The 21,228-nt window shown below is 62.9% G+C and overlaps 1 protein-coding gene across 1 annotated transcript in view; it reads left to right on the plus strand.

Annotated features, from left to right (window-relative positions):
• Window positions 1–21,228, plus strand: part of COL20A1 (collagen type XX alpha 1 chain) — a gene marked incomplete at both ends in the record, with an annotated part of 28,086 nt that overhangs the window by 777 nt on the left and 6,081 nt on the right. The window contains 25 exons of the mRNA XM_079719124.1: window positions 1,511–1,627; window positions 6,296–6,439; window positions 6,697–6,840; window positions 8,210–8,368; window positions 8,700–8,819; window positions 9,391–9,555; window positions 10,187–10,351; window positions 10,533–10,702; window positions 10,940–11,069; window positions 11,775–11,920; window positions 13,213–13,336; window positions 13,497–13,636; window positions 14,116–14,245; window positions 14,440–14,582; window positions 14,710–14,842; window positions 15,157–15,299; window positions 15,481–15,610; window positions 16,644–16,679; window positions 17,297–17,435; window positions 18,642–18,784; window positions 18,961–19,070; window positions 19,514–19,672; window positions 19,762–19,839; window positions 20,376–20,462; window positions 21,162–21,215. Of these exons, the coding sequence (XP_079575250.1) occupies window positions 1,511–1,627; window positions 6,296–6,439; window positions 6,697–6,840; window positions 8,210–8,368; window positions 8,700–8,819; window positions 9,391–9,555; window positions 10,187–10,351; window positions 10,533–10,702; window positions 10,940–11,069; window positions 11,775–11,920; window positions 13,213–13,336; window positions 13,497–13,636; window positions 14,116–14,245; window positions 14,440–14,582; window positions 14,710–14,842; window positions 15,157–15,299; window positions 15,481–15,610; window positions 16,644–16,679; window positions 17,297–17,435; window positions 18,642–18,784; window positions 18,961–19,070; window positions 19,514–19,672; window positions 19,762–19,839; window positions 20,376–20,462; window positions 21,162–21,215 (3,209 nt within the window). The remainder of the gene's footprint in view (window positions 1–1,510; window positions 1,628–6,295; window positions 6,440–6,696; window positions 6,841–8,209; window positions 8,369–8,699; window positions 8,820–9,390; window positions 9,556–10,186; window positions 10,352–10,532; window positions 10,703–10,939; window positions 11,070–11,774; window positions 11,921–13,212; window positions 13,337–13,496; window positions 13,637–14,115; window positions 14,246–14,439; window positions 14,583–14,709; window positions 14,843–15,156; window positions 15,300–15,480; window positions 15,611–16,643; window positions 16,680–17,296; window positions 17,436–18,641; window positions 18,785–18,960; window positions 19,071–19,513; window positions 19,673–19,761; window positions 19,840–20,375; window positions 20,463–21,161; window positions 21,216–21,228) is intronic.

Here is a 21,228-nt window from a genome sequence, read left to right on the forward strand (position 1 = left end):
TTAAGCTCCTTTAAGGCACACATCACATCAGCCCCCTGCCCGCTGTGGGTAGCACCTTGGGCGGCTACACCCCATCCAGCGAGGGGACGCTTCCGCTCCCTACTGGACGTTCACAGTGTGTCCCTTTCGGGGTAACGCTGGTCGCAGTATCCTTTGTAACACCCCAAACGCGTGGGGGAGGGCTGCGTAGACTGACACTGGGAGGTGGTGTCCGCATCCCAGGGGCCGTCCGAGGCTCTGGTCACCCAGTGAGCCCCCTCCACCCCCGCCGGCCACATCCCTGGCGTGCACCCGGCTCCCACGGGTGATGAAGGAGCAGGAGACCGCCAAGGCCTGGCCTCATGGGGGGCAGCAGGGGCGTATCGTGCAGCCACCCAGCCCGGAGCCCCGGCTCTGGTAACCGCCTTCTTACTGGTGGTGCATCTTCGTGGTTATACTTCTGCACGCAGGTGGTTGGGGCCCTCTGTCCCTGGGGCTCTGACAGGATCACCCCGAGGGGGCCAAGTCACTAAGGGCCCCCCACAGACACTTGAGTCCAGACAGCACGAGGTCCCTGCAGGCCCTGGGTAGACGGGGGAGGGCTGGGGTGGGGCGGGGCCCCACGTCCACGCTGTGCTTCCCTGAGGGTGGCCCCGTGGGGGGTGCCCCTGGGTGGCTGCTGTCTCCCAGGCGCCCCACCAGGGCCCTGACCTGCAGACTCAGAAGGCAGCTGGGGATGGCCCCCAACATGCCAGGGGCGCAGGGAGACACAGGCTCTTCATGAGCTGGGCTTCCTGCTCACAAGTGGCTTTTCAAAGCCCCCGCTCCTGAGGCGTTCCTGACTTTCAGCTTAGGCTCCAGGGGTCAGCGGGGCCCATCCGGCGACCCGGCTCAGCTGCTCTCTGGTCTTAGGCGATCATTGTGTCTGCCGTGGGCTCCCCCCAGCCTTGCCCTTCCCCTGTGCCCCAGCTCTGAGGGGGGCCGCCAGAAGAAGCCCATCTCTGTCCCCACTTTCCAAAAATAGTCGCCTCCGCCAAGGAGCTCCCGGAAGCTGGGAGGTCAGGCTGTGCCTGAGGGCTGAGGCCTCCGCTACCCCGTCCTCCTCCCAGGATGGCTAGGCCCACCCCGGGGCACCCCACTCTCAGGGGCTGTGTGAACCTAGTGGTGACCTTGGGGTCTGCAGCTGCGCAGCTGCGTCTCCCGCTGTGGGGACTTGGCGGGAACATCCGGGCGGGCTGGCAGCTGCCGTGCTGGCTCAGTGCCTGAGTCTCCGATGGGGCAGTTACGGCCACTCTGGGAGGCTGGCCTCACTCTATGGGGGCGGGGGCCTCCCTGGACAGAAGTCTGCCCTCCCAGGAGCTGCCAGGCGGGCCCGGTCCTCCTTCAGCCCCGGGTGGGGCCTCTTCTCGAGTTCCCCCAGGTGGGACTGACCCCCTCTGACCCCTGATGGGGCCCCAGCTGCCTTGGGGCCCCCACAGCTGGTTGGGGCGGTTGCCAGGGGGCAGCCCTGACCCCCGTCCTGCCTTCGCAGGAAGCGGCCGCCTGAGGCTGGCGGTGCTGCCTGAGGACCGGCTGCAGATGACGTGGAGGGAGTCGGAGGGGAGCAGCCTCGGCCTCGGCTACCTGGTGCGGGTGCAGCCCCGGGCAGGTAGGGCCCCGCCTCCCCTCCGCGCGCACTGACGGTGACCGCGGTCAGCAGGGCGGTCGCCGTGCCCGGCTCCTCGCGACTCTGCCTCCCTCCTCCCCCCGCCCCGCCCCGCTAACACGGGGAAGCTGTGGCAGGAGAGCGGGGCCCCTGAAGTCCCCACCGCCGTATCCCCGCGCCTGGCGCACGCAGAAGGCGCTCACTCACTTGGAAGAAACAAGGCTCCTCCTCAAGCTTAGAGCTCTCGGGGCTCTGCCAGTGCCCAGCGCCAGGGCAGACTCACGGTATCCGAGCGCGTCTCACAGGAGGGCAGGCGGCAGAGGCGCCTGGCAACCCGGCACAAACCTCCAGACGGGATGAGGGCTGCGAGGGTTACAGCCTTTCAGAAGCTGAGGTTTGACACGCAGACGAGCCCACAGTCGTGGGTGTGTGATTGCAGGATTGGTACACGCACGATGCAAAGGCAAACCGGAGCTCATTCCCAGGGTGAGGAGAGGCCCCTCCCGGTCTCCACCCCGTCTGCTCCCGAGCAGAACCCCCTTGTTGACCTGGCTGTGGTTTTCTACTATCTCAACTAAGCCAAATTTATTTACCTTATTTTTCACATCTTTTTTATCTTTGCTGATTTTGTGTGCGTCTACTTATCCCATTAGTTACTGAGAGAAGTGTTTTAAATCCCCCATCATGACTATAGATACATCTTTCTGTGGTTTCTCACGAATCTTTGTTTTATACATTGAGGCTCTGATATCAGGTGCATACAAATTCAGAATTATCATATCTTCCTAGTAGACTGAACCTTTTTCATTATGAACTATTCTCATTATCTCTGTGGTTGCAGTCATTTCTTATAGTCTCCTTTTTGTGAGATCAGTATTGGTCCGCCAGGAAGCGTTTGCACTGAAAACCTTTTCCCATTCATTTACTCAATTCTTCTTTAGCCTTTCATTTTAGATGCATCTTCTTCTTAAGAAGCATAGAATTTGTATTGTTTTTATGTTACAATATTTGTCTTCTAATTGAAACATTTTTCCACCTACATTTAATGAAGTTACTGATATATTTGGGTTTAAATCTACTATCTTCCTACTTTTCATTTTGTTACACTATAATTTTTTCCTCTCCTTTCTTGTCTTTTTGTGGCACTGAATTTTTGTGGAAAATTTTAAACACATGCAAAAGAAGAGAGCGTGATGTAATGAAGCCTCATGTTCCCAGAATTTAGCTTCAGCAATTATCAACATACGGCCACTATTGTTCCACGTCTCTCTCTCCAACCCCTTCCTTATAGTGTATTATCTTAAAGCAAATCTCAGGCACTATATAATTCTGTCTGTAAATATTTCAGTATGTTTCTCTAAAAGGAAGGACCAAAAAAAATAACTCTGGTACCATTGGCATGCCTAAAAAGAAAAAATATTTCAGAACCATCAGTAAATAATTTGTTGTGTTAAAAATCTTCCAGCTTGCCTGATAAACATCTTTTGCAGTTGACTTCTTTGCACTGAGGTCCCAACAGAGTCCTCACACTGTGCTGTTCCCGTGTCTCCGGTCATGTTCCAGCTAGAACAGCTTCCTCTCTCCCCCTTTTCCTTGACACTTATTTGTTGAAGAAAGAAGATCGTTCGTCCGCCAGAACTTCCAACGTGCTTCGTTCTGCTGATGGCATCCCCGTGGTGCCACGTTTATCGCTCCCCTACCCCTGTCTGTCCTGAAGATTGACAGGTCCCAGAGGTTTGGTCAGATTCAGGCTTGATTATCTTTGGTTGACAACAATCCTTTGTAAGTGGTTCTGTGTCACTCCTGCTGCACCACAGCTGGAGGCCCACAGCGTCTAGTGTCTCTTTTTTGTGTGTGAAGTTAGGATTGATGGGTAGGTGGGGGACGACTGAGCACTGTTTATCATCCCATGTCCCCCTCTGCTCAGTAGTTACGTATCCCTTTACTCCTGCAGTGATCGCCCAGAGACCACCGTGCCATCCTTAACTTATCAACGTGTAGCATCCATGATGGCTACGTTACCTTTTCCCACACAGGAGCAGCACTACTACATTTATCCCTTTTTCATGCATGTTAATTCTATATCCATGTTAAATCTCATAAAACATATTCATTTGCATGGTGTATAAATTCAACATGAATTTGGACCAGCTCACATGTTTACCCTTTCCTTGTTCTCTTTTCCTTCCAGCATGTCTGCGGGTATTTTTGTCCTGCCTGAAAATGTTTCCTTTAGTAAGGGTCTGCTGGTTACACATTCTTGTGTTTGGTGGGGGGGGTTTGTTTATTTGTCTGAAAATGTCTTTATTCCGCCTTCATTCTTGAGGCATATTATTGCTGGGTATAGAATTTCAAGTTGGAACTTTCCTTCAGCACTTTGAAGACTCCTTTGAACGTCTCTCGGTTTCTGTTGTTTTTCTTGAGAATTCAGTTATCAACCCAGTTGCTGCCGTAATGTCTTTTTCTTTTTCCTGGCTGCTTTTAAGACTTTTTCCTGTTTGGATTCTCAGCACATTTAATCTGATGTTTGTGGGTGTGGGTCTCTTTTCTCCTGCTTCAGATTCATAGGACTTCTCAAATCGGTGTCTACTGTTTTACAGTTTGGGGAAGTTCTTTAGCTGTATCTTCTCAAACATTGCTTGTGCCCCATTCTCTCTCTGTACTTATGCCTTTTACTCTTTCTTCTATATTTTCAATCCCTTTATCTCTCCATGCTTTGTGTTTTTTATTCTGACTGATCTTTCACCATTTATCTCTTCATTTGTGTGTAACAAGCTGTTAGATCATTCTTTGAATTTCTAACATCATGTTTTGTGCTTTTCTTTTTCTTTTTTAAATAAAATTTATTTATTTACTTATTCTTGGCTGTATTAAGTCTTCGTTGTTGCGTGCAGGCTTTCTCTAGTTGCGGCCAGTGGGGGCTACTCTTCGTTGTGGTGCGTGGGCTTCTCATTGCGGTGGCTTCTCTTGTTGCAGAGCATGGGCTCTAGGTGCATGGGCTTCAATAGTTGTGGCACATGGGCTCAGTAGTTGTGGCTCATGGGCTCTAGAGTGCAGACTCAGTAGTTGTGGCACACAGGCTCAGTTGCTCCGCGGCATGTGGCATCTTCCCAGATCAGGGCTCGAACCTGTGTCCTCTGTGTTGGCAGATGGATTCTTAACCACTGTGCCACCAGGGAAGTCCCTGTGTTTTTACATTCTAGAATTTCCATTTGGAAATTTCCGTTTGGTTTTTGCATTCAAGAATTCCTTTTTTTTACTTTTTTATGGTTTGATATCTGAATTCATAGGCTCGTCTTTTAAATTTTCAAACTAGTTAGCATAGTTATTTTAAAGTCTCATGACTCCATTATCTGGGAAATCTGTGGCTCTCTTTCTGTTGTCTCATGTTTCTCTTAACATTCAATCACATTGCCTTGCTCCTTCGCATATCCGGTTATTTTTTACTGCACACCAGACATGGTGACAACTTATAGAAATAATTTATGGCCTTTGATAACGTTGCTTTCCTTCAGAAACAATTTATGTTTGTTTCTGACAGACAGTGATGTGAACTAGCAGTTTGGGGTCATCTTCACTCCATTTTAGAAGTTAAGATTATTTGAAGTTGGGCTTCAGCTCTTTCAAGAGCCAGTCTGTCCTCATTAACCCTTTTGCTCCTGGGTGGAGCTCTTCAGGGTCTCAACCCAAAGATTGGTGGGGGGGCACATGGTCACATGCCAAGGACTCACTTCCTCAAAGGGCCTGCCTGTACCTCCCTCCCCTGTGCAGGCGGGCCCAGGAACCCAACAGACCTGGCTTTAAATCCTGGTTCTGCCATTGAGTAACTGTGTGACTCGGTTTTCCCACCTACAGAACGGGGGGATGGTTTTGTGAAAATTACGCAGCTTGAGTCATATGAAGCACCAACACCCTCGCCCTCCCGGCCTGTCCCACGTGGGGCTGGACCCAGACTGAGGGCCGTCCGCCCTGCAAGACGATGGACGATGGGGCGGGCGTGCAGGTCCTTCCTCCTTTATCCCCTTTCTAGCACCTGAGACCCAAGAACCGCCAGGTGTTTCCTGACCTCTGACTGCAGTCTCTCCAGTCGGTTCCACGACTGCCTGCCCTGAGAGCTTGGCAGTGTCCCCTTTGGAATATTTTCTTTTTTTTAGTCAGACTCACAGAGTCACAGTGGGACATGTTTGCAGGTTCGCTGTTGTGTGCCATCCAGCCCCCTGTGCACGGGCAGGTGGGGCCTCTCTCTGTGTGCAGCCCCCGTCTTCACACCTTCATGCTGTCCACAGGGCTGTTGTGCTGGGCATCTGGAGGGTTTATGGGTCCTCCCTCTGGGGAGGATAAGTCCTTCTGGGGAAGCTTTGTAAAGGCATATTATTTTGCTGCCGCAGAGATACGTTCTTTCTCCATTTGTTACCCAGGAGTGCAGGCCCCTCCCATCAGGTCCTGGAGAGAGCAACAAAGACCTCTCCCCTTTTTCCCTCCCCCGCCCCAAGGGGAGGAGCTGGGGGAGGGGGAAGAGGAGGCGCCTGGAGGATTTTACCACTCCATGACACACCTGCAGGCACACGCAGGACACAGTGGGCGCAGCACACCTGCACGCACAGGTGCACACACGCGTGCACACATCATCCACCTCGGTGGGCTCGACAGCTCTCCCCACCCCCACCCCAGGGGACCTGGAGCAGGAGGTGATGCTGACTACCAAGACCCCCAAGGCCACGGTGGGGGGCCTGAGCCCCTCCAAAGGGTACACCTTGCAGATCTTCGAGCTCACGGGCTCAGGGAACGTCCTGCTGGCTCGGAGGGAGTTTGTGAGTAAGTCCCTCCGGGGTGCATGTGTGCAGAGGGGGCTGGAGCTGAGCCCTCGCAGCCCCTCGACTGGGAGCCCCAGGCCTGGCTTTCAGTCCTGGCAGCCGCCCGGGAGCCTTGCTTGTACCTGATGCCCTTGCCTGCCTCCCAGGAGGCTGGGGCTCATGGAGCCCGGACGTACCCTCGCGGGGAGGGTTTGTGTGCAGCCCCAGGCCTCTCTTCCCTCCCTAGTGGTCCTGACAGCCCCTCGCATCTCTCTGCAGTCAAAGATTTGAAGAGTAGCTCTGCGAGCAGAAGCAGCCGGAGGCCACTGGGGGCAACCCTGGATCCCACTCCCTCCCACGTGGGGAGCCCAGACCTTGAGCCCCCCGTGGCCTTGGCCCCAAGCCAAGACCTGCCCACGCTTGGTGGGTCCGAGCCGGGGGACGGTAAGTGCCTGGGACGAGGAGCGGTCTTGAGCTTCCGCGGCTCCTCCGTCTGACCTTACACTGTCCAGCTTCACTCAGGCTTGGCTGCCATGCTCCTGGGTTCACTAAACCCACTGGGGCAGGTCATCTGCTGGGGGTGTGCCTGGTCCCCAGGTCATCTGCTGGGGGTGTCCTTGGGGCCCCAGTGCCTGGTCCCACCACCCTGAGCCCTCTCAGGAGTCCCCCAGCCTGAGTGTGGCTGGTGAGAGGTGACACAGCTGTGACCCCCCCCCAGGAGTACCTGGTGAGGAGCAGCCCCCACCCAGGGGCCCCGATGGGGAGGCCCCTGCTCAGCGCACCCCAGACCTGGAAGGGCAGAACCACCCCAGGGCCTCGGCTGGAGGGAGAGAGAAGCCAGGTAAGACGGCCAGGGTGCCAGCCTCTGCAGGCTAGCGGGATGGCACCACAGCGCCGCATTTCCCTCGAGGCCCTGCAGGCAGGGCTGTGCCTCCCCCATCAGACCTGAGATGTCTCTGATTTTGTTTCTGCCATCAGACTTGGAATGGAAGAAAGTACCTCCTTCCTTAGCCTCACGTGGGGTCCTGGGGTCCGGGCCCCCTGCTGTCTCCCAGTGGACTTGGGGTCTCACAAGATGGTCTCCCCAACAATGCAGGGCCTTGAGGCCAGGGCCTGCCTCCCCGATTGGGGGGGATGTCTCACCACACCAACCCTGCCCGGGAGCCTCAGGTGGGGTCTGGCCCTGGCTCTGGGGCTTGGCCTGGAGGCACTGTCTGTGCAGAACTCGGGGAGTCCCAGATTGAGGGGTGTGGCTTTGTCTCCAAAGAGCTCTTGGGTCCTTTGGACCAAACAGTGAGGCCTCCGCCCAGAGCTGGCAGGAGGGGTGGCTGCTGGGAGCTGTCCGTGGTGCTGACCCCCGACCCCGCTTGGCACCCCGTGGGGCAGCCTCTACCTGCTGGGCCCGGGTGTCGTGTTGGCCAGACGAGGAAGGTGGAACCCCCCTTCCCCCGCCATAGACAATCGCACCGTGACCAGCACCGCCAAGGCTGATGGAGGGCAGAGGTGCCAGAGCGGCTGGATGTCCTGTGAACCCTCTCTGGGGGAGCTCAGAGGGCCTGGGATGATGGGCTGAGGTTCAAGTGGGGTTTTCTAAGTCTGGGGAGACCCTAGTGCCTGTCCCCCAACACCCAGCTGCCCACCTCACTTGAGGCTGGAGTCCTGTGGCTCCTCACCCTCTACCTGCCCCAGGGAAGGAGATGCTGGGGCTGCAGCCCGCCTCCGGGGCAGTTCAGGGTCCTGCAGCAGCAGCGGGTCTCACCCAGCACCTCGCCTCCCTCCCCTCCTTCCCCAGCCGGACCCCAGTTCCGCTGCACGTCCCCCACACCCGTGGACATGATCTTCCTGGTGGATGGGTCCTGGAGTATTGGTCACAGTCACTTCCAGCAGGTCAAAGACTTCCTGGCCAGCATCATTGAGCCCTTTGAAATCGGGCCAGACAAAGTCCAAGTAGGTGGGTCCCAGCCCTGCGCCCCACCCGGGGTGGTCCTCACAATTCCTGCCAGCCCCCAGCACAGGCGATGCTTGGAAAAGGGAGGGAGAATTGGGGAAGGAGACACGCAGCCTCTGGGAACTAAGGTTAAGTTCCCACCTGGCCAGGCAGGGGTGGGGTCCCCACCTGCACTGGAGGACAGCTGGCTCCTGGGGGGACGTTGTGTGGAAAGCGAGGCTTTGCAAATGTGCCTCCCTGGTGACCCGGGCGAGGCCGTGTGTGTCCTGCCCGCCTGCTGTGTGCCCACCCCTCCCAGCCTGACTCAGTACAGCGGGGACCCCTCCCCTTCCAGGCCTGACTCAGTACAGCGGGGACCCCCAGACCGAGTGGGACCTGAATGCCTTTGGCACCAAGGAGGAGGTGCTGGCCGCTGTGCGTGGCCTCCACTACAGAGGCGGAAACACGTTCACAGGTCTGCCTGGCCCCGGCGCCCTCCTCGGGGTCCATTCAGGTCTTGTCCCGAGGTCCGCCGCCCTCACACCCTCCCAGACTTGGAAACGTGTGCTCTGAGCCCCGCCTGAGAACTGTGTATTGACGCCTTTGCAAAGGACAAGTCTAGCTCGTTCATCCATGGTGAACATGGTGTGCTGGGCAGTCCTGCTGACACCAGGAGACTCCTCTGGTCGGTAGAGGCCCCTGGGAGGGCCCCACCAGTTGCCTGGGGGGGCCCTGCCAGCAGCAGCCCCCGTCAGGGGGTCTCCCCCCGGCAGACCCCTCCCCCCACCGCAAGTCCCCTCCCTGTTTCCCGTCCTGGGGCCTCGCTGCTCTTGAGCAGGCAGCAGGGTGTGGGGTGCCGGTCCCTGAGTCTCTGGGTGCCTTTGAGGGAAGGAGAGGGGGCATCCCTGCCCTCCTGGCCCCCGCAGCCTGAAGGGGCCAGGACTGGCCTGGTGGGCAAAGCAGGGGGCCAAGGGCTGGCGGAGCCATCGCGAGCGGGCTGGGAGGGTGCTTGGAGCTGCCAGCACTTTATTCTCACTGCACCCAAGGCCTGGCCCTGACGCACGTGCTGGAGCAGAACCTGAAGCCCGTGGCGGGTCTCCGTCCGGAGGCGGCCAAGCTGGTGATTCTGGTGACGGACGGCAAGTCCCAGGACGACGCCCGCGCTGCTGGCCACGCGCTCAAGGGTCTGGGCGTCGACGTCTTTGCCGTGGGTGAGCAGCCCCCGGGCTCTCACGGGGAGTTTTCACAGCGGGTGGCTCCCACACTCCCCCCACCGCCCCCCGGGCTGCAGGTCTTGTGGCCTCTGAGCCCCAGCCCGCTGTCTGCGAATGGGGAGGACAAGTCCCTGCTCCGAGGCAGCCGCGTGCGTCGGCGTGGGCGGCAAGGCCGCTCTCTGATGAAGTGTCTGTAGACGGCTCCGTGCCCCCTCCTGTCTGCATGGCCCTGTGCATGGCCCGGACGCCTTGTTCTGCTCCCTTAACTGCCCAGTCATTAACTCTGTTCCTTGGGAAGGAAACTCCAGACTTGGGGGCGGGGATTCCTGGGAGCAGAGACCGTCCCCGGTGCCTGACCCTAGCGAGGGAAGCACACTGGCCTCCCTCCTGGCCCCAAACCCCACAGAGACCCAGGCAGGCATGGCACAGCCTGAGAGGGACCTTCGGGTGTCTAGCCCCACCTTCACACCAGCCCATCTCTCGCGGGGGCCTGGCCGGGTGACCCCATTCTGAGGCCTGTGGAGTCTTGGGTCTGTGGCTTGGGAAGGAGCCTCTGCCGGCTGGATGCCTGGCAGGGGCCCAGTGGTCCTGGCTGCACAACGGACAGCTCGCCCCCACCTCGCGGCAGGTGTGAAGAACGCCGATGATGCTGAGCTGAGGCTCCTGGCGTCCCAGCCTCTGGACATCACCGTCCACAGCGTGCAGGACTTCCCCCAGCTTGGCACGCTGGCCGGCCTGCTCAGCCGCCTCGTCTGCCAGAAGGTGCAGGGCGGGCGCCTGCGTGGGGGCCCAGGTGAGCGAGCGGGGGCGGCGCAAGGGCAGGGTCGCCCGTGCTTGGCCGCAGCCCCACCAGGGCCCGCCCACGCGGATCTCAGGGCTCTGAGGATACCTGGGGGAGCGCTGTCCTTCCCGGAAGTGGCCCCCAGGGGCGCAGGCAGAGCCACTGTCGCCAGCCGCCCCCTCCCGTCCCACAGCTACACCGGCCGCAGCCGCTCCGGCCCTGGACCCCCTTTCCACTCCCACCGGCCTGGTCCTGAGCCGGGTGACCTCCTCCAGCATCCACCTGTCCTGGACCCCAGCCCCACGGCCACCCCTCAAGTACCTGATCGTGTTGCGGCCTTCTAAGGGCGGCGCCCCCAGGGAGGTGAGAGGCGCCCCCCTCACGCAGGCAGGGCTAGACTCGGGCCCACACGACACAAAGCCAACGTGGAGGAAGAAGAGTGGCAGGGGCGGGGGGCTACCAAACCGCAGCCCCTTCCCCCGCAGATGGCCCAGACCTGGCCAGGGACGCGGCCGCGCAGGGAGCGAGGGCGAACCCAGCCCTCCCCGGCCCACGCCCCTGCCCCCCACCCCGCCCACTCTGTCGCGGCTCCTGTTCCAGGTGGTGGTGGAGGCGCCCACCTCGTCGGCAGAGCTGCACAACCTGACCTCCAGCACGGAGTACCTGGTCTCCGTGCTCCCCGTCTACAAGGCCGGCGTCGGGGAGGGCCTGCAGGGCCTGGTGACCACAGGTGGGCGAGCGGGCACCTGGGCTCGGGGTTGTGAGGGCTGCCCCCGCCCGCAGCCTCCCCTCGGAGCCTGGCACCGGAGCGGTCCTAACCCGGGTGGGGCACACCCCCGGCTTGTGACCGAGACAAGTCACTGGGCCTCTCCGACCCTCAGTGTCCTCTTCTGAGCACAGTGATGACGGGGTAGTCATGGCTGGGACCCAGTACTGCTGCTGCTCGCACTCTTGGTGGGGCTCCCGCCCCGTCCAGCCTGCAGGCCCCCAGGGCCTGCGTGAGCCGCCCCCCAGCAGCTTTATTGAGATACACCCTACGACTCACCCATTTACAGTGTACAAGTCAGTGGTTTCCGTTTGTCCCAGCATCGCGCACCCACACCTTAGCTGTCACCCCCAATCCTCCCCTTCCCCACGGCCCCTGCGGACCCCTAATCTGCTCTGGGGTTTGCCATTCCTGGACCCTCCATATAAATGGGACCACACAGCATGTGGCCTTAAGCGAAACCGGCAGGGTGGCCCAGGGCGAAGTCGGGACAGGGACTTCAGTTGTCTGTGCCCCCCCACCCCGCGCTGGTCTTCCCCCCTCTGTGTCTCCATCAAGACACGCCTGGCCTGAGCTGCCTGAGACCCTTTGTCCCGCTAGTTTATGGGTCTGAATTCTGCCTGAGCTGCGTTTCTAAAGCCCCCCCACGCCTGCCCCCGTCTCCCCCAGCGCCCCTGCCCCCACCCCAGGCGCTGACCCTGGCCGCAGTGATGCCCAGAGCCATCCACCTCACCTGGCAGCCCTCGGCAGGGGCCACCCAGTACCTGGTGCAGTGCTCACCCACCTCCCCCAAGAGCAAGGAGGAGGGGAGAGAGGTGCGGGGGCAGGGGGGAGGGGAGAGAGGTGCGGGGGCAGGGGGGAGGGGAGAGAGGTGCGGGGGCAGGGGGGAGGGGAGAGAGGTGCGGGGGCAGAGGGGGAGGGGAGAGAGGTGCGGGGCAGGGGGGGAGGGGAGAGAGGTGCGGGGGCAGGGGGGGAGGGGAGAGAGGTGCGGGGCAGGGGGGAGGGGAGAGAGGTGCGGGGCAGAGGGGGAGGGGAGAGAGGTGCGGGGCAGAGGGGGAGGGGAGAGAGGTGCGGGGGCAGGGGGGAGGGGAGAGAGGTGCGGGGGCAGGGCGGAGGGGAGAGAGGTGCGGGGGCAGAGGGGGAGGGGAGAGAGGTGCGGGGCAGAGGGGGAGGGGAGAGAGGTGCGGGGCAGGGGGGAGGGGAGAGAGGTGCGGGGGCAGGGGGGAGGGGAGAGAGGTGCGGGGCAGGGGGGAGGGGAGAGAGGTGCGGGGCAGGGGGGAGGGGAGAGAGGTGCGGGGGCAGGGCGGAGGGGAGAGAGGTGCGGGGCAGAGGGGGAGGGGAGAGAGGTGCGGGGCAGAGGGGGAGGGGAGAGAGGTGCGGGGGCAGGGGGGAGGGGAGAGAGGTGCGGGGCAGAGGGGGAGGGGAGAGAGGTGCGGAGGCAGGGGGGAGGGGAGAGAGGTGCGGGGCAGGGGGGAGGGGAGAGAGGTGCGGGGGCAGGGCGGAGGGGAGAGAGGTGCGGGGCAGAGGGGGAGGGGAGAGAGGTGCGGGGCAGAGGGGGAGGGGAGAGAGGTGCGGGGGCAGGGGGGAGGGGAGAGAGGTGCGGGGCAGGGGGGAGGGGAGAGAGGTGCGGGGCAGAGGGGGAGGGGAGAGAGGTGCGGGGGCAGGGCGGAGGGGAGAGAGGTGCGGGGTAGAGGGGGAGGGGAGAGAGGTGCGGAGGCAGGGGGGAGGGCAGAGAGGTGCGGGGCAGGGGGGAGGGGAGAGAGGTGCGGGGGCAGGGCGGAGGGGAGAGAGGTGCGGGGCAGAGGGGGAGGGGAGAGAGGTGCGGGGGCAGGGGGGAGGGGAGAGAGGTGCGGGGCAGGGGGGAGGGGAGAGAGGTGCGGGGCAGGGGGGAGGGGAGAGAGGTGCGGGGCAGAGGGGGAGGGGAGAGAGGTGCGGGGCAGGGGGGAGGGGAGAGAGGTGCGGGGGCAGGGCGGAGGGGAGAGAGGTGCGGGGCAGAGGGGGAGGGGAGAGAGGTGCGGGGCAGAGGGGGAGGGGAGGCGGAGGAGCCAGCCTGGGCTGGCAGACGGGCGGGGGCAGCGCAGGCAGGGCCAGCGTGAGCCTCCCACAGGTGCGGGTGGGGCAGCCAGAGGCGCTGCTGGATGGGCTGGCCCCAGGCAAGGACTACGAGGTGTGGGTGCGGAGCCTGCGAGGGGCAGAGACCAGCGAGGCCCAGAGCATCCGCGCCAGGACCCGTGAGTGCCCCGCCCGCAGGCTGCTGCCCACTCTGGCTCCCCGCAACCTTCCACGGGTGGGGGACCCCGACCCCATCTGGTAGCCCCACCAGCCCTGGCCATCGCCCACCATTCCCCCGTACGTGTGGGGCGGTCCCTGAGGCCTTGGTGTGCCCTGCAGCCGCCCTGGCACCCCCCAGACACCTGAGCTTCTCGGACGTGAGCCATGACTCGGCCCGAGTGTCCTGGGAGGGCACCGCGAGGCCTGTGCGCCTGTTCAGGGTCAGCTACGTCTCGAGCAAGGGCGGCCACTCGGGACAGGTGAGGCCAGGCCCTGCCCGGGGCCCAATGTCCTGGGCTGCCCAGGGGCATGAGTTGTCCACGGGGACCCAGTGCCCTCCGCCTCCCCCACTGGGCGCCCTGCATTCAGGGTCGGTGGGTGTGGCCGGGTCTCCCCAGGCACAGCCTCAGCCGGTACAGGGGGAGTGGAGGGCACCTGATACCACCCCGGCCCTTGTGGACCCCTGGGGGCGGCAGACGTGAAGCAAAGAATCATACACGAGAACCCTCGTGCGTGACACCTGTGACGGGCTGTGCTGGGGGCGCGTGCCGTCACGAGAGGCGAAAACGCCGGCTTGTTGGGCAGGCTGGTGGGCAAGACCCCGCCCCGGTGCCGTGGATCCTGCAGCCCGTCCCCATCTCCCCGGTCTGGGGGTGGTCACGGGGCAGGCCCGGGTCTCCCTCTGGCGGGGGCTGCCCCCTCCGCAGCTGCCCGTGTCCCCACCCCCACCCGCCTGCAGACGGAGGCTCCTGGGAGCGCCACCTCGGTCACTCTGGGCCCCCTCTCGTCCTCCACCGCCTACACGGTCCGCGTCACCTGCCTCCACCCTGGGGGCAGCTCCTCCACACTGACTGGCCGCCTGACCACACGTGAGTGTCCCCAGGCTGCTTCCCTCTGCGCCCCTGGACAGTTAAGATCAACACAGCTGCTCGGTGTCTGCTCTGTGCAGCACCAAGCCAGGTGACGGCGGGTACCTGGGCAGGTGTGACAGTGGGCCCTGCGAGCACTGTGCGTGAAGACTGGGGGCCCCTCTGCCACCACAGCCTCAGTCTCCCTCTTCCAGGGAAAGTCCCCAGCCCGAGCCAGCTGTCGGTGACCGAGCTGCCTGGGGACGAAGTCCAGCTGGAGTGGGCGGCCGCAGTGGCGTCCGGCGTGCTTGTCTACCAGATCACGTGGACGCCCCTGGGAGAGGGGAAGGCCCATGAGGTGTGGGGGGAGGAGACCTGCCCCAGCCCAGCTCCCGGGCTTCAGACCCCCGTGCTGCACCCTGGGGACATCGGCCTGCATGTGGCACAACTCCACGGGCTGGACACCCGGTCCCTCCTCTCCGCAGATCTCTGTCCCGGGGAACCTGGGCACAGCCATCCTGCCCGGCCTGGGGAGGCACTCGGAGTATGAGATCACCATCCTGGCCTACTACAGGGACGGGGCCCGCAGTGACCCCGTGTCCCTCCGCTACACCCCCCGTAGGTGACCCCTGCTCTGCCCCAGACCCCTCGATCTGTGGGCCCCCGACAGGCAGTCCCCCGAGTCCCTGACCCTGCAGCTGGACCACTCGGGTCCTGAGCCATCCAGGCAGGCATCCCTGGGATGGCCGAGGGTCCAAGTCACCTGGTGTGACACAGTGCCCAAGACGGTCCTGGAGCTGGCCTGGTGGCCCTGTCTCGGCCGAGGCCACTGGGCAGCGTGGCGGGGCCGTGGAGTGGGAGGGTGGTGGATGTGGTGCAGAGTGGGGGACGTGCTGCCATCTGAGGCCCCCCCGCACCTTGCTCCCCCGCAGGCAGCCGGAGCCCACCCTCCAACCTGGCCCTGGCCTCGGAGTCGCCCGACAGCCTGCGGGTCAGCTGGACGCCCCCAAGTGGCCATGTTCTCCACTACCAGCTCTCCTACGCACTGGCCTCAGGCTCGGGACCTGTGAAGTCGGTGGGTCTCCCTGGAGCCGGGAAGCCATCGCCCCTCGTGGGCCCCTGGGTCCTGGGCCTTGGGGGAGACACGTCCCACCCTGCCTGTTAAGGGGGCCACTCTTCCATGGCAGGACCCACAGGGAGCTGAGACACCCAAATGAGCAAAGACGCTCAGGTGACCATCTCCCCTCCCCCGCCAGATCTCCGTTCCAGGACCCAGAAGCCATGTGACTCTCCCTGACCTGCTGGCAGCCACCAAGTACCGGGTCCTGGTCTCAGCCGTCTACGGAGCAGGGAAGAGTGTGGCAGTGTCTGCCACGGGCCAGACGGGTGAGTGGGCACTAAGACCCCCAGGCCCCAGCAGACCCCAGCCGGACCCAGGACCCTGGCAGGTCCCTGGGAGCCAGGACGTGTGGGCCCTGTCACTCCTGGAGGCACCCTGCACTGCAGACCTTAGCGGAAGGAGATCCGGTCTTCACACAAGACCTTCCTCGGTGTAGGATGCTAACCGCTACCCCAAGGGTTAAGGCCACTGCAGTCCAGCTGAACGCATCAGGCTGACGCGGAGGGGATCGCGGCTGTGGCCCGGACTGCAGGTGCCCAAGGCTGGGGAACAGCCGGTGTTCTCCTGGATCTGCGTCTGGGAGGCTCAGGGCAGACATCTGGCCTGTAGGAGCAGGAAGCCGGACGCAGACCACAGACGGGGTGGCTGCAGTTGAGCCCAGGGCCCATGCCGGGCTGGCCCCACCATTGGGGTATCAGTTGTCCCTGGGGCCCCACCACCTGCAGGCCAGGACCCGGCTGAGAGGAGTCTTTTGTTTTGCTGCTTTTCTTGGACAATCAGACACTTGGAGTAGAAGGCCCTCAGAGGCCAGTTAGCCGACCGCCCCAGCTTCCCTCTGCGTCCCCTCCATGGGGTTGCCTGGTTTTGGCTTGAATACCTCTGGGGACGAGGGCCTCACTACCTGAGGCTCAGCACCCTTCCTATTTTTTGAGGGGGGAGCCGCTTCCCGCCCTGAGGGTCCCAGTTTCTGCACGCACTCGCCCGTGAGTGATCCTGAGCGCCCACATAGAGCCTGGCAGTGGGGCAGGCCTGCACAGCTGGGTCCCAGGATGGCAGTGCCCCAGGCACGTCCTCACACCCAGGCATCTCCCTGGCCCTGCCACCTGGGGCACATCACCTTGGGTGCAGCCCCCAGTGGCAGCACGCAGCTGGATGCTGTCTTCCTGGGGGTGGAACCTGAGGCAGCAGGACACTGTCCCTGTCCCATCCCTGTCCCTGAGGTGTGGGGACCACAGGGCATGGTGTCCGGCCACGAGGGGCCCCTCCCCATTGACCCTGACCTCTGTCACCTCTCAGCAGCCTGCCCGGCCCTCCACCCGGATGGCTCCCTCCCAGGTAGGTCCCCCCACCCTGTGTGGCGGCTGCTCCCCAACAGCCCCTAGCCGCCCCTCCTCCTCTGGGTCCTTGTCTTGGGGGTGGCCTGGGACTGGGGTCAGGCAGTGCCGGAGGCTCGGGTCCTGCATGGCCTCCATGAGCCTCTGCTAACCAGGAACTGGGCGGGTGAGGGGCTGGGCCAGGGTCCCTGGCGTCGCATCTTTACTGCTGTGGGACAGCCAGAGGGAAGGCTGACACGTGGGCCCCCATGGTCAGGGAGATCTGCCAGGTCGGGGCAGTGGGGTCGGGCTGCAGGCGGGGGCCCAGCTTGGGGGCCCGCGGGATGTCCAGCAAGCTGCTCAGCCCCAGCTGCAGGGCCGGCGAGTGGGGATGGGGGTGGGATGGGCGGGAGTCCGGGCACTGAGGGTCGCAGGGAGGCGAGGGCTGTGGGCAACAGAAGGGGCAGGACGGTGCTGCTTGCGTGTCCTCCCCCAGGTCAGGATGGAGGGCAGGGGGAGGCCTGCGTCTCCCTCGCTGCCTCCGCCGCCTCCTCTCACCTGACACCTGGCTTTCTTCTCTGCCTCCTGCCCCCACCTCCCCTCCTGTCTCTGATTGTCCCTTGCGCCCCCCCTCCCCAGGCTTTGACCTGATGGCAGCCTTCGGGCTGGTGGAGAAGGAGTCCGCCTCCATCCGTGGCGTGGCCGTGGAGCCCTCGGCCTTTGGTCCCTTCAGGACCTTCACGCTGTTCAAGGATGCTCAGCTGACCCGCCGGGCCAGGTCGGGGCGGCGTGGGCCTGGGAGCAGGAGGGGTCGTGGGAGGGGGAGTCCCCCAGGCCCAGCGGCTCCACCCCAGAGCCAGCCAGGGAGACTCCCGGGGGGACGTGGGCTCCGGGAATCTGAGTTCCACAGATTAATAAATCTCTTGTGGGCGCAATGAGGCCACGGTGGGAGGGGGTCCTTCTCCCCCTGTGGCCCAGGGATTGACCGAACCTGCAGACTTCCGGGCGGCAGCCACCAGATTTGTCTCCCTGAGAACTCCTGCCTCCTTTGTGCTTTAATTTGATTCTGCAAATATCCGGGGTCTGTAAGAAACCACTGCTTTGTGACTCACCACGATCAAGGCTTGTGATGACCTCCGAGGTCTAACAGTCACCCCACTTCATATAAGGAGGTGTCTTTAATCACTCACTGGAAATTCCACATGCACAGCATAATTTTTCTTAAGTTAAAATGTTTTACATTGTAAAGATAGATCACGTACTTTATAATAGAAATTCGAGAAATACAAAATGCAACCCTGGGGCTGCTAAGAATGGAAGGGGCTCCTCCCTGGGTCAGGAAGGCTCCCCGGGAGGTGGCAGAGAGTAGGAGAGAATAGGAGAGGGGAGGGCGCTCAGGAAAAGGAGCAGCACGTGCCAAGGCCCTGGGGTTGGTTTGCTTAAAGAATTGCAGCAATGAGGCTGGGCTGTGTCTTCCAGGCCCTTGCTTATCCCGAGAGCAAAGGAAGAGCAAATAGGGAGGCTGCAGACCGTTAGCAATTTTACTGGGTGTCTCAAGACCCTGTTCCCTGCCCCTCCCCACCACTGAGCACCAGGGTGGGCATGGCACCAGCACAGACCCCAGCTGCCCACCCAGTCTGAGCAGCTCCCAAAGGCAGAGCTGCCTCTGGGCTTGTGGGCTCCTGGCCCAGGAGACAGGCTCAGAGACTTTGCTGGGAGCCCTCGACCTGCACCCTCCCCACCCATGCAGAGACCCTGAAGAATGATCATCATGGACACTGGCCGTGGTCCCTGCTGGGCCTTGGGGGAGATGTTCCCGTTGAAACCTGACAGACCCAGGACGGGAGTCCTGCCCGTCACTCCCCACGTTACTCACGGGAAGCCGAGGCAGAGAGGCCCAGCCTGGCCCCGAGGACACCACTCCGCAGTCCCGGGGGTCCGGCCTCCTCTCAGGCCTGCGGTCGCCCCTGCTGTGTCCCCACAGCGACATCCACCTGGCCACCCTCCCCACGGAACACACAGTCGTCTTCCTCCTGCGCCTGCTCCCCGAGACGCCTCGCGAGGTCTTCGCGCTGTGGCAGGTGGTGGCTGAAGACTTCCAGCCCGTCGTGGGGGTCCTGCTGGACGGTCAGTTGGAGGGGAGCAGTGGGCCCAGGTCACTCCTCAGAGGCAGGGGCCCCTGATGCAGCACGGCCTCTGAGGCTTTGCACACCCATCACGGCCCCCACCCTGCTGTTCCACTCTGGGTGCGTCCTCCCGCCTTTCGCCTGCGGGTCTCACGTGCTCCCTGCCCTGCCCCCCAGCCAGCAGAAAGTCGTTGACCTACTTCAACCGTGACCCCAGGGCCACCTTGCAGGAGGTCACCTTCGACCTGCCCGAAGTGAGGAGGATATTCTTTGGGAGCTTCCACAAGGTCCTGGAAGGTCCTGGAAGGACCAGAGCATGTGCCTCCCTCCCTAAGACCCTCCTGGCTCCCAAGTTCTGGGACAGGCCCCCCACGGGGCTCTGCAGGACACAGGCTGCCCGCCCCCCGTCACCGCGGCTCCCCCCTGCTCCTGTGGTCCCCGCTACCCTGGACGTCCTTACCTTAATTTGGGTCAAAGAGCACCCAGCCCTTTTTCCTGCGTCCCACAAGTCCCTGGGAGGGGCTGTGCGGGATGTCATTTGGTCCATTTCACAGAAGGGAAATTGAGGCCCCGTGAGGGGGGTCTCACGAGACTTGGGGTGGAGTCAGGATCCTGACCCCAGGCCCCAGGGGATGGTCACCTGCCCCTCCCCGCTCTGGCCCTGGCCTGTGGGCGTGGAAGGGAGCCCTTCTTGGCCCGGGGCTGCGGGAGACCTCCTGGTGTCCCCCAGGTGCACATAGCCGTGGGCCGCTCCAAGGTCAGGCTCTATGTAGACTGCCGGAAGGTGGCTGAGAAGCCCACTGGGGAGGCCGGCAGCCTGCCCACCACCGGCTTCGTCTCGCTGGGGAGACTGGCCAAGGCCCGGGGCCCCCGGAGCAGCTCAGCCTCGGTGAGCCAGAGAACCCAGGGCTGGCGGACCCCCTCCCGCACCCGACCCAGCTGCGCCTGGCCGACCCTGCCCCTCCCCGCCACCTGCAGTTCCAGCTCCAGATGCTACAGATTGTGTGCAGTGACTCCTGGGCAGAGGAGGACAGGTGCTGCGAGCTCCCGGCTTCGGTAGGCGGGCAAGTGCCCACTGAGGGCAAAAGAGTCTGGGGGTAGACTGGCCATCCAGGTCATTGCCGCTCTGGGAGAAATCCAGACAGCCTTCCTGGAGGAGGTGGCCCCCGGGGCTAGAGCCAGAGCTCAGGGCGGCTGGATGTGTGTCCTGGAGGCCCTGAGGCAAGGCAGGCTGGAGCAGGCCTGGAAGCCCCCAGCCCCAGGAGTGGCTGCTTCCATGCACTCAGGGCCACTGCCCTTTTCTGTGGGCACAGTTGTGGGCAGGGGTCCTTACCGACTCCCCTGGGTGCCCACACTGGGCTTGGCCATGCTGGTGGCCTGCAAGGGAGTGAGAGAGGGAGTCCTGTTGGGGGCTTGTGCCAGGCAGCTGTGGGGGTGGGCACCCAGGACCAGGTCCTCCCCCCTCCCCCCCAGTCTCCCAGGGGTGGGTTTGGAGATTCCCTGGATCCTGGTCCGTGGATACCCTGAGCTCTAGGGTCGAACAAGAACTGAGGAAAGGGTCCATTTAACGGTGGGGGTCTCCTTTCTCCCAGAAGGGTGGAGAGACCTGCCCTGCCTTCCCTTCTGCCTGTGCATGTTCCTCGCAGACCCCTGGGCCCCCGGGCCCCCAAGGACCTCCTGTGAGTCCAGCAGCTCCTCCCTGGGGTGGCCAGGGACTCCTGGCAACATCTTGCTGCCAGCGGTGATGAGGGTGGCCCCCCGCATGCCCCAGCAGCCGTCCCTAGGCCCACCACCCAGATGAGATAGACGTCATGAGTGTCCTGCCCGCCTCTTCCACCCCCCGGCCCACGAGTCGCCTCCTGCAAGCCCCTTCCTCCCGATGGCCGCCCTCTCCCGAGCAGGCCCCTCTCTGGTGTCGGAGCCACACTTCCCCGCTGGGGTGGGGGTCCGGGCCCAGCAGTCTGCAGCACTGCGCTGGTCCCTGGCCACAAGTCGCAGCCACGCAGGCAGCCTCTGTCCTGGGCGCTCTGGGCTGTAGGGTAGCCCTGGGGGGCCTTTCCCCAGGCCTCCAAGGAGGCGGCTCCAGGCCTGGGCCCTGCTGTGGGCAGGTCCAGACCCTCTGGCCGCCCTGAGGCTCCAGGACCCGTTCTAGCTGGTGGTCCACAGACCTCACCAGGGAGGGGCCAGGGCTGGAACCCAGACCTGCCTGAGCCCATGAACGCGGTAACCAGGTGGCTGTGGGGGGGCAGGGTGGGCCAGGCCGCCCTCGCCCCCGGAGCCCCTTCTTCTTCTCCCCCTAAAGGTGGGGACTGGAGCCCAGGGCACTGCTGGGGAGGCCAGCGTGCAGCCCGGCCTCAGCCTTGCTTGTGCCTCTGCAGGGCCACCCCGGGAGGGACGGAAGCCCAGGAGAGCAGGGCTTCCCAGGGCCCAGGGTGAGTTGTGAGG

This window comes from Hyperoodon ampullatus (assembly GCF_949752795.1).
Source record: "Hyperoodon ampullatus genome assembly, chromosome: 14".
Lineage (NCBI taxonomy): Eukaryota > Metazoa > Chordata > Mammalia > Artiodactyla > Ziphiidae > Hyperoodon > Hyperoodon ampullatus.